Source organism: Aquarana catesbeiana, linkage group LG01 (genome assembly GCF_042186555.1).
Source record: "Aquarana catesbeiana isolate 2022-GZ linkage group LG01, ASM4218655v1, whole genome shotgun sequence".
NCBI lineage: Eukaryota > Metazoa > Chordata > Amphibia > Anura > Ranidae > Aquarana > Aquarana catesbeiana.
In genome coordinates, this window is record NC_133324.1 from 506,745,726 (window position 1) to 506,758,268 (window position 12,543).

General features: G+C 43.8%; 1 protein-coding gene across 18 annotated transcripts in view; it reads right to left on the reverse strand.

Moving 5' to 3' along the window:
* FCHO1 (FCH and mu domain containing endocytic adaptor 1) overlaps positions 1-12,543 on the reverse strand; it is a 253,496-nt gene that overhangs the window by 31,822 nt on the left and 209,131 nt on the right. For all 18 annotated transcript variants that reach the window (XM_073593488.1, XM_073593480.1, XM_073593471.1 and 15 more), the window contains 2 exons: positions 364-458; positions 182-272 (listed from right to left, as the gene is read on the reverse strand). In XM_073593488.1, the coding sequence (XP_073449589.1) occupies positions 182-272; positions 364-458 (186 nt within the window). The remainder of the gene's footprint in view (positions 1-181; positions 273-363; positions 459-12,543) is intronic.

Below are 12,543 nucleotides of genomic sequence, written 5' to 3' on the forward strand. Positions count from 1 at the left end.
ATTTGCTTACTCTATATTGGATTGTCAAAAAAAACTATAGTTTGTATTGCCATTCCAATGCTGCAGTTATACAATGTATGTGTATGCTGTGAATTTAGATCACCTTTAACAGGTTAAATATGAAGTTCATTGTCAGGGTATACAGTACGTACAGTTTTAGTCAGCTTCTACCATTCCTTACCAAAATTTAAAGATGGAGGGGAGAATAGACCTCGATCGCAAGATGTAGATATAGAACCAGGATTTAAAAGGGAGGGATTGATAGGTGCTGTCTATAAAACAATAAATATTATTATTTCAATTTACAAAACATCTAGAATTAGATACCATTAAGCAGTTATCTTTAATATGCATTTTGCTTACCAGGTTACTTCCTCTTTGCGTACAGGGGGTTGTATATGGAGCTTGAGTACGGGCAGACAGATTAGTATGAGATTCTGAAGAGATGTCCCAAGAATCTGCAATACAAAGCTTTATAAGCTTAACATTGAAAATATGAAAATAACATTGAAAATATGAAAGAGGATTACTAATAACTAATGAAATAAAAAACAAATAAGCAAAAAAAAAAAGGGGGATTTTCTACTCACCATAAAACCCATTGCTTGGAGTCAATTGAATGATACAGGAAGTTTTACATTTTTAGGGTAGGCCTCTTTCATACAACTGGGTAGCTGCGGCCGCTGGCTTCCTGTGGCAAGAATCAGTAGATTCTCGATGCTGGAATGAATGTTTCACGTGATCAGCTGCTCAGCCCATTTAAACTAATGGCGGGCTGACAACAGCTGCTGCTGTTCACAAGTAGCCATATACACAGTGGTTAGCTGCAGTTGGAAACTGGATGCAGCCGGTTGCATTCTTGCCACAGGAATCCAGTGACCAACCAAGGGGTGGGCAACATATCAAGCAAACGCTAACATGTCCAAGAGACAGAGAACTGGGGACCGTTTGCCACCTGAGGGACCCTATACCCAAACCTGACAGCAAGTGGGGTCATAATCACCCACCTAGTAGAACTTCCATAAAATGTGAAAAGGAGGCCAGGTGGTAGCCTTGAAATTCTAGGGAACAGCTGCTCGATTCCAAAACACACAAAGAAACACTTAGTCTTAGTTTACACTTGCCCGCAGTCTGTGTGCTGGTTGCGGGTGCAGGAATCGCACCTGTTCCCGCAGATGAATCGCACTTCTCTTACGAGACACGCAGAGCTGCCATTCATTCTGAAAGGCATACCCATACAAAAGACCATGCGGTTTCCCTGTGGCCCGTTTTTTAAAAAGATGCATGTGCCTTTTTCCTGCAGGAAACGCAGGCACAGCAGTCCAATCAAATGTGGGCCGCAAGGCCCGAAATAGCGTGAACCTAGGACTACAGATCTGCACAAGAATGGATGGAACACAATGCTTGAGACTACAGGCTTGAATTATGGTCTGCCTGAGCAAACCAGAGATTGTGGAATAAGAAGTTGATGCACTCTTATGGATCCCTCTGGGATGCCAAAAAGTAAGTAAGTTTTCCTGAAAGAAACAGTGTGAGAAATAGACACAGCCCAAGCCACATCCAGACAGTGGAGGGAAATTTCCTTCTGGTGAACTGGAGCCCGACAGAGGGACAGAAGAGTGATGCCCTGAACACCCTATGCAGACTATGAGTCCCTATGCAAACCAGAAAATGCTCCTTGCAGAATAAATACAGTTGAGAAACTCACCTCGCAGGAGTGATGACAAGAAAAAATAAGTTGTGGCTGAGATGAGAGAGAGACATATCCAATTGGTTAAAATGGTTATTTGTTAAGCACAGAAAGAACCAGATTCTGATACCACAGTCACAAAGAATTTTAGGGGGAGATACATAGGAGATCCCCTGCACAAAGCGTTAGAGGCCAAAACCCTCTAAAACAGACTAGAAAGAGATCCGGACAATGATTAAGTCCCCTGCACCAGCAGGATGTCAAGGACTCCTCCCCACCCTGGCAGGCTAGCATCCATCGTGGGGATTCACCAAAAGATGGGAAGACTCCAGAGCCAATTTTTTCCAAGGAAAACCTGGTCCTCAGTTATAAGTGAATCAGTTTGTTCAGAGACCGGATCAATTTGTCCCACAATGACAAAAAATGTTGTGTTACACAGCACTAGAGTGAAATTGAGCAAATGGAACGGCCTCGGAAAAGGCTACCATCAGACCTTGGACTCTCGCGCAAAAGCAGAAAGTCAGACAGTTTTTGCACTGGAGAGCTCAAATTTGAAAACAGAGTGTCTAAAGATTTTCCTATGGAAGAACACTCTGGCCTGAAAAAATGTCTGGGACACCAGAGTCAGATCCAGTGATGGTTTCTATAGGTTCAGGATCTATTGGAATTACTGTAGCGTCTGAATGCTCAACGTCACATTGTCGGACGCAGCCTGCTCCAAATGTTCCCTCAACAGCAGGTCATCCATGTATCCCATATTGGGGATGCCACAACACAGCAGACTAGTACTGGGGCCAGCACCTTGATGACTATCATAGATGCAGATGATTGACCGAAGGGCAAGGCCATGAAGTGGAAGCAAGGGGGTTCCCATAGTAAACAGTAGGAATTGTTGATCGATGAACCATGATGTTGCTCCAGGTCAGTCCACACTTAACTGCTACAGTCAAGTGTTTGCACAGCTCATCACTGGTATTCACTGTTACAGGAAAAATGGATAGCAGCATTTTGACATCTTTCAAAGTGGCTTCTTTACTGATTAAACAAAAATTGCACAGGTGTTGTGAAGTAACTTCTAACATGTTTCACGAACACAAGTGCTTAGTTATAAAATACTCCTTCATTCCCCACCACCTCCTCAGCAGAATAACATGAGAGTAAACATTTGCACTGTCATGCCGCTATTTTTTTCCACAGTAGTATGAATCGTGGAATTGCTGATGCGCTGGAAAAAAAACAGGGACATGTACTATAGGTAGCCAGAAAGTCTCCCTGGGGAAGACCAGTGATAACAGATTTAATAGACACATTATGACATTTTAGGACTCAAATTAAGACATTTAGTTTTAAAAATGAGGAGAGACCCCTTTTGGGCTTAGGATCTGTAAACAGATTGGAGCAAAGCCCCTGGAATGGATCTGCCACAGGAACTGGGGCAATGACACTTTGATCCAGAAGATCTGAGAGGGTTCATTGGAGATCTGCTAATTTGTGCGGCATCACAAGAAGGTTGGGGGTAATAAAATGAGGAGGCAGAAGGGAGCAAAACTCCAATTTGTAGCTCTCGGATAACCCCCTCCTGCATCCAAGTGCCTAAGATGCACACTGTTCAAGCATCTGTAAAGGTTAACAAATGACTGTACCCTGAAAAGTAAGGCTGAGCCATCATGCAAAAGGAGGCCTTTCTGAGGATGTGCCAGGACTTGCGGGTGGAAGAGGACTCAAGCTCAGGGGAGTCTAAAAGTGGAGGTCGAGGGAGTGGAAAAACAAAAGTAATGTTTAACAATTAAGAGAAGACATTGCAGTCTGTTCCTAAGACTGGCCATATACCTATAGATTATCTGCAGATTTTCTATGGTCAGATGGAAAAAGTGGAACAGATTCCTCCATCTACGCTGAACTGTGTGGAAAGAAGAATTCCTGCCACCTGTAGCATCCTTGATGACAAAAGCCAGTTCAAAGAAATGGTGTCCCTCCAAGACCATGTGAATCAAGTGCTTTTTATGCAAGGGTTTAGCAGCCTAGCACTTTAGCCAAAGTGGACTATAGTATGTATATGCACTTACATAAAGACCCAAAAAGTGAGCATGGAGGTTTCCACTAAGCCATCACAGCTGAAATTTAACACTACAGCCATCAGCTCCAAGCATTTTATAAGCGATGGGTGAAGCACAGCAGCAGTTGAATCTTTTTAACGGGATTTTGACCATTATGTCAGTAAGGTCATGGCCAAAAACTAATGAATGGAAGGACCTACCCGTTAAAACAGCTCTCCAGAAAGGGCTTCCAAATGCTTAATGGCCGAGTCTTAAAAGTGACTGTAAACCCAGGCGCTACACTCAAAAGGTCTTTTTTTACCCTAATGCAGACAATGCATTAAAAAGAGAAGTGTGATTTTTGGAAACAATAATCACACTCACTTAAGTGGATGCAGCATTGGCCTGCTGCTGCATCTGTCCCCTAACGCCTCTAAGACAGAGAACTGAGGGATTAAAGTTCATGGTTTGCTCGGTTCTCTGTCTTCAGTGAGCAAAGATCCAGTGACTGACAGTCAGTCACCGGCTCTGTGCTCTACCCAACAGCTTACTGGAGTGCTGGCAGCGGCCTGCTTAGACTTTCAGCAGAATGCTGAGAGGCTGGGCTAGCTGCCGCTTAGGCGTCTAGGGGATCCTGACATTAAAGCGGGGTTCCACCCAAATTTTGAACAATATCTGTATGTATTCTCTTCCTTGCCTAGATGCTGACATGCCGTTTAAAAAAATTTAAATCGCCGTAATTACCTTTTATTTTTCTATTCTTCTTTGCACTTCCTGGTTCTCCTCCCGTGGGAGTAGGCGTGTTTCTAGCCTCTCCCAGACTCCTGGGAGCTAGTCTCAGGCTTCCCAGGATGCCACTGAGCATGTGCGGGAACGAGTGGTGAATGCTGGGAGCACAGCATTCACCACATCCAGGAAATAAATGCTTGTGGGCTTCAAATGCCCACAATGAAGATGGAAACCGCCTGCAGTGAATAATATAAGTTATTCTTTCTGACGAAATCTGACACAGGCGGACATATTACACACAATATGTGAGTATGTAATGCTGAGAAGAAAAGTTTGTGAATGAACTCAAAAAAAAAAAAAACGATAGATAGGTGGACCCCCGCTTTAAAGTTGGCATTCCTCCAGAGTCAGGATGAGCTGAGTAACATCAGCTGACAGCAGGCTTTATTCCACTGGCAGCTGAATGCAGGTTACAGGAGTGCAGAGTGAAGTGCACTCCTGTAAACTACAGGAGAAGATGGTCTAAAGAGCTTTGCCTCCATTTCTACTTTAACCACTTCCCAACCGCCCGCCGTCGAAATACGGCAGCACAATGGCACTCCTGCACGAAACGCCGTAGCTGTAGGGAGGGCGCACGCCGCATGATGTAGGAGCTAATGCGCATGGTTGGCGGCCACCATGGTCACCGGCTGCCTGCGATTGCTCCTGAGAAGGAGAGAACAGACAGATCTCCGTTCTGTCAGGGGTGAGGAGACTGATCTGTTGTTCTTACTGCTTAGGAACAACGATCGGTCTCCTCCCCCAGTTAGAAACACTCAATAGGGAACACATTTAACTCCTTGATCGCCCCCTAGTGTTAACCCCTTCCCTGCCAGTGACATTTACACAGTAAGCAGTGGCTATTTTTAGCACTGATCGCTGTATAAATGTCAATGGTCCCAAACTAGTGTCAAAAAAGTGTCCGTTCTGTCCGTCGCAATGTCACAGTCCCGATAAAAATCGCAGATCGCTGCCATTACTAGTAAAAAAAAAAAAAAAAAAAAAGAAGAAAAATGTACAATAAAAATGCCATAAATCTATCCCCTATTTTGTTGACTTTTGCGCAAACCAAAATAATATACACTTATTACGATTTTTTTACCAAAAATATGTAGAATACATATAGGCCTACACTGAGGAAGAAATTTGTTTTTTCATATATTTTTTGGGAATATTATAGCAAAAAGTAAAAAAAATATTGCTTTAAAGCGCAAAAAAATAAAAACCACAGAGGTGATCAAATACCACCAAAAGAAAGCTGTATTTGTGGAAAAAAAGGTTTAAATTTTGTTTGGGTACAACGTTGCGCACCGCGCAATTGTCAGTTAAAGCAACCCAGTGCCATGTTGCAAAAAATGGACTGATCAGGAAGTGGGTAAAACCTTCAGGGGCTGAAGTGGTTAAGGTACGAAAAAATACTTTCGGTCAAAAGTCGGACGATTTGTCTGCGGAAAATCCGTTGCTTCTACAGGAGATTTTGACAAAAACATTGCTTCTACAGGAGATTTGAGTTCTGCCTGTAGAAGCAACCAGGGCCGGATTAACATAGGGGCTATTGGAGCTGCAGCTTCAGGCCCCTTACCTTAACCACTTCAATACAGGGCATTTTCACCCCCTTCCTGCCCAGGCCAATTTTCAGCATTCAGCGCTGTCACACTTTGAATGACAATTGCACGGTCATGCGACGTTGTACCTAAATTAAATTTTGATAATTTTTTTTCCCCAAAAATAGAGCTTTCTTTTGGTAGTATTTGATCACCTCTGTGGTTCTTATTTTTTGCACTATAAACAAAAAAAGACCGACAATTTTGAAAAAAAAAAAAAAAACACAATATTTATTACTTTTTGCTATAATAAATATCACAATTTTTTTTTAAAAAAACACAATTTTTTTCCTCAGTTTAGGCCGATATGTATTCTTCTACATATTTTTGGTAAAAAAAAAAAATCGCAATAAGCGTATATTGATTGGTTTGCGCAAAAGTTATAGCGTCTACAAAATTAGGGATAGATTTGTCATTTTTATTATTAACTTTTTTTTTCTACTAATGGCTGCGATCTGCGATTTTTATCGTGACTGTGACATTGCGGCGCACAGATCGGACACTTGACACTATTTTGGGACCATTGACATTTATAAAGAGATCAGTGCTATAAAATGCATTGATTACTGTATAAATGTCACTGGCAGGGAAGGGGTTAACACTAGGGGGCGCTGAAGGGGTTAAATGTGTGTCCTAGGGAATGATTCTAACTGTGGGGGGAGGGGACTAATGAAGAGAGGAGACCGATCGGTGTTCCAATATACAAGGAACATACGAGCAGTTCTCCTCTCCCCTGACAGGACGTGGATCTGTGTGTTTACGCACACAGATCCACGTCCTTGCTCTGTGATGAGCAATCACGGGTGCCCAACGGTTATTGCGGCCGCTGGGCACGTGCACCGGGTCCCCAGTGATGCGGCGCGCATGCTCTCCACAATGCCAGGAAGACAAAAAAATCATATGACGTCTGCCCAGAGGGAGGAAGGGTTCCTGCCGCTGTCATTTTACAATACGGCGGTAGGCGAATGGCCGATTAAAAAAAAATAGGATTTTTATTACAGCATACCTGTAAAATCCTTTTCTTGGAGTATATCATGGGACACAGAGCCTTAAGTAATTAATTAATGGGGTATGAGCCACCTTCAGGTGTTGACACTGGTATACCCAATCAAGGAAGTTCACTCCCTATATAACCCCTCCTCCTTCCAGGAGCACATCAGTTTTTGTAGCAAAGCAATATACTTAAATCCCAAAAGAGGGGAAGGACCTGTGTCCCATGATGTACTCCAAGAAAAGGATTTTACAGGTAAGCTGTAATAAAAATCCTATTTTCTTAATCGTACATCATGGGACACAGAGCCTTAAGTAATTACTTAATGGGACGTCCCATAGCAATGCTACTTGAGGGGAGAGAGAGACAACCCGTAGGGCACCCCCAGACTTGAGGACTTCTACTGCTGCCTGCAGCATACTGCGCCCAAAGGCGATATCCTCATACCTCCTTACATCCACCTGATAAAATTTTTGTGAATGTATGCACTGAAGACCAAGTTGCGGCTATACAGATCTGAGCCATGGAGGCCTGGTGATGCACTGCCCAAGAAGCACTAACCGCCCTGGTAGAGTGCGTCCTAATTTGAACCTTACCCCTTAAATCATAAGTTTTTAATTATAGCTTGCCGAATCCACTTAGCAACAGTGGATTTCGGCGCTGCCTGTCCTTTCTTAGGACCCTCTGGCAGACTAAATAAGACATCAGTCTTAAGAATCTGAGCAGTTGTCTTTAAATAGATTTTCACTGCTCTCACCACATCAAGACAATGTAGTGACCTTTTTTCCCTGGAACATGGTTTTGGAAAAAACGCTGGCAGGACAATATCTTGGTTCAGGTGAAAACCTGAATCCACTTTTGGGAAAAGCCTGTACGAGGGCGTAACAACACTCTGTCCTCATGAATAATCAAATATGGCTCTTTACAAGAAAGAGCAGCCAATTCCAAAACCCCCCTTGCTGAGGATATAACAACCAAAAATACCAGCTTCCTTGTCAGAAGGACTAAGGGAATATGCTGCATCGGTTCAAATGGATGTTTTCGTAACACTGACAAAACTAAGTTCAAGTTCCAAGGGCTTAAAGGTGATTTAACTGGCGGATTAATCCACATCACCCCTTGCATAAAACCCTGGACTAAGAATGCGTAGCAAGCAGTCTTTGAAATAAAGACGATAAGGCTGAGACTTGGCCCTTAATCATACTCAGGGCCAACTTCATCTCTACGCCTAATTGAAGAAAGGCAAGAATTCTGCCTATGATATATCTCCGAGGGTGCTAACCCTTGGATTCACATCAGGAAACATAAAGCTTCCAGACTCTATAATGTATAGTTCTGGAATTTGGTTTCCTTGTATTAATCAAAGTAACTGACCCGGAAAGCCTACGTTTCCCCAGAATGTGGGTTTCAATAGCCAGGCAGATAAATGTAGCATTCGTAAAGTAGGATGGAATATCAGCCCCTGTGAGAGCAGGTCTGGTCTTAGTGGAAGGAACCATGGATCCTCCACTGCCATCTTTACGATTTCTGCATACCATGACCTTCTGGGTCATGCTGGTGCTGCCAGAATTACCTTTTTTTTTCCAGCTTGATCCTGCAAAGACGACGAGGCAGCAACTGAATAGGGGCAAATGCATAGATCAGTGAGAACTGATCACACGGTATCACCAATGCATCTGTTCTGCATGCGAATGGATCCTTTGTTCTGGACACAAAGTTGACTAACTTTATGTTGAACTGGACACTAGAAGATCTACGTCCGGAGTCCCCCATCTTTGACAAACAGCCAGAAAATTTGTCAGGGTGAAGAGGCCATTCCCCTGGGAATAATCTGCTGGTGGCACAAGTAGTCCGCCTGCCAATTCTCTATTCCCGGAATGAAGACTGCCGATAGGCACAGAATATTTCTTTCTACCCAAGTTAGAATATGGTTCACCTCTCTCTGCGCTGAGAGACTCTTGGTGCCCCCTTGGTGATTGATCTAGGCCACAGCTGTGGCATTGTCGAATTGGATCCTGACAGGACAATCCCTTAACCTGGAAGTCCAGACTTTGAGCCAGACGCACTGCCCGAATCTCTAGGATGTTGATGGGCAAGGTTCTATCGGTTCTTGAACACTGTCCTTATACAGTTGTCTTTCTAGTACTGCTCCCCAGCCTGAAAGTCTGGCATCTGTCGTTACCACTTTCCAGATAACTGGTCTGAAGAATTTTCTTCTTAGCAAGATTCTTTAGTAACCATCAATTGAGGCTTTGGGACACCCTTGGGGACAGCCGCATTGGCAAGTCCAAAGCTTGGATCGTTTTGTTCCAAGCAGATAGAATACTGTTTTGCAACAGTCTCGAATGGAACTGGGCATAGGGGACTGCTTTGAATGAAGCCACCATCTTTCCTAACAACCTTATGCAAAGGCGAATGGAGGGATCTCCTTTTGACCTGACCCTCCACATCAACTCTCTCATGGAGTTGTCTTTTGCTTGGTGCAAGAACACCCTTCTTCTGGGCTGTATCTATGATCAGACCCAAATACTCCAGCTTTTTTAGCGGTTTTAAGGGAGACTTCTCTGGGTTGAGAATGCAACCCAGAATTTTCCAGGTAACTGGTTGTAATGCGTGCACCTTGCTCCAAACACCGATTGGTCTATTAGCAATACATCATCTAGGTAAGCCAAGACTGTTTATGCTTCTGTTCTACTTTGAACCACAAAAACCTTTGGTGAGCGAGAAATATAGGGACATGTAGATATGCATCCCAGATGCCGATAGATGCCAGAAGTTCTCTTCCTTGTTGGATAGAAACTACTGACCTGATCGACTCCATAGAAAGGAGCGGATCTTCAGGAACTGATTTAGAATGGATCTGTTGAATTTCTACGTGAATCTGTACATGTACAGGAAACGCATAAAAAAAGGCTGTGAAGGTTTTTAAGGAACAGAAGAAACAGAACTGTCAGCTGACTCTGCTAGAGGCAGCTTGAAAGAGGCACGAACCATCTCTGTAAGGGATTTGTACCAGCAATCTCTCAGATTGCGAGGCTGAAAAAGGTTCAACTCCAATTGTTTTCTCCGCAGAGGAGTAATCGGTTTGCCTTTTTTCCTGATCACCTGAGGTTAACCCCTCATCCTCTACCCACTGTTCCCTTGATAAGGGGTCTAAGGTGGGGGAGGGGGATCTAACATGCTTCCTATTCTTTTGGATAGAGGATGCGATTAAAGTCGCTAATTTTCCTTCTAGGCCCTGCAGGGTGGAGGAAAAAAGCATTTTCCATCATGTATATAGTGGCTGAAATGTTTTCTGTGCCTGGGCCTGACCCTGAGGCTTTCATCTAGAGTCTGACGGTGGAAGCAGTCACCACTGCCTAGAGGCGGATGCCCTAGGCGCAGGAGAAAAAAGTCAGTTTAAATGAAGGACGTTTATACTTTCTTTTGACTGGCAAAAGAGTACTCTTCCCACTAGAAATCGTTTGGATATACTTATCCAAGTCATCCCCAAATAGTCGCTCCCCATGAAAAGGGGAAACTAGTCAAAGCTTTTTACAAGCTGTTTCAGTATACCAATCTTTTAACCACAGGGTCCTACGCATGAGTATTAGCACAAGCGCAAGGTGGGACACCTGGTGAATAGAGTTTTTCATGGCGTCTATGGCAAAACATAGCGCCTTTCGTAGTTCGGCCAACTCACGGGCCTGTTGTGCAGGGACCTCCTTAAGGATTCCTTTGAACTGGTCCTTTAGGGACTACAGATGCTCAGTTGCAGCGACTGCAGGCTGAGAAACGGCTCCTGCCAAGGAAAAAGAGGATTTTAACAGAAATTCCAACTTTTTATCTGTTGGATCTTTAAGCATTTGTGCATTGTCTACTGGACAAGTTAAATTGTTATTGATGCTGGAAATCACAGCGTCAACTGCTGGTACTTTCCATTTCTTTGTGAATTTCTCCTCCATGGGATAGAGAACTGAAAATCTCTTTGGAGGGGGAAAATGCTTATCCGGGTGATCCCATTCAGCGTAAATAAGCTTCTCTAGTAATGCATGGACCGGAAACGCATGAAAAGGTTGTAAGGGTTTTAAATAACCCAAGGAGGAGACCGAACTTTCAAATGACTCTGTTAGGGGCAACATGAAAGTAGAACGAACCATCTCCGTAAGATTTTGTACCATCAATTTCTCAGATTGCGAGGTTGTAAAAGGTTCATCTAGTTCCTCTGCAGAGGAATAATCAGCTTTTCTTTCGACTTGATCGCTTGAAGGTAATACCTCATCCTGTGCCCACTGTTCCCTTGGTAAAGGGTTTGAGGAGGGGGAAGGGGATCTAGCACACTTTCTATCCACTTGGGAAGATGCGATTAAAGCCGCTAATCTTCCTTCTAAGCCTTGCAGGACAGAAGAAAGTGCATCTTTAGTCACAAATACAGTGGCTGAAGTGTGAGAGGCAGTTGCCCCATCAATAGGTTCCAATGACTCACCCTGGCTTGCCATGTCTGGTATCTCCGGAGAGGATGACAGTGTGGAGGCATGCTGGAGTTCCCAGCGCTTGAGGCTGTAATTTTTGGTACCTTTTGTGGTAGATCTGGCAGTCAAAAATGCTAAGCACAAAAGCAGAGGCACTTTTTAAGACAATATACTATTGCTGAGTAATAGTAGTAACTGCTACCATGCAGATCAGCCTTTGATGCTGAATAGCAATTGTATTTTCCTGCACTGTAAAATGCCTGATACACCGCTTATGTGACCCAGCGCTCCTGTGTCCTGTGTGACAGCCTCTGCTATTCAGCTGCTCTGATGGAGACTGTTTGTCCTAAGAGCGCCAGCTTTAGGAAGAGGTTTCAGGTGTGAGCCTGATTATTGCCCAGTGCGCGCGCCGTGTGTTCCATGAGGACGCTGAATCCTGCACACGGCGCCGCCTGCTTTTACCACGCCCCTTCAGTGACCCCGCCTCCTTTAATGACCGTAGTGCGTGCGCGGACAACACGGCATTCGGTCTGAATGCAGATCGAAGGAGGAAGGCTGCAGCCGCTATGAAAAGGCTTCTATTTGTTAAGGCAGGTAAAAACAGAAAAGTTTTAAATCACATCAACTCACTGGTTGCTGCTTAACCCCTACTTTAATAAACCACCCCGCATTGGGGGACGACGACTTATATCTAGCAGTTGTGATATATACTATAAATTTGTTTACTGCAGTCATTTAAGAAATAATATTTAGATATGTGGATGTAGTGCAGCTTGACACAAAAAAATGCTGTACCCCTGGTCCCTTATTTTCCCCAATTGGGGGGGGGGGGGGGGGGGGGAACATTTGTTCAATTACAAATCCCCACCTGCTACTGGGACACACATTGCTGTTTGTAGCTGGACACAGAGCTGCTGGGATACACAAGGTTTACTCCCTCTAGAGGAGATTAAAGGCATTACAATATCTTCATATAAAGAAAAAAAAAAGGCATAGGTGGACT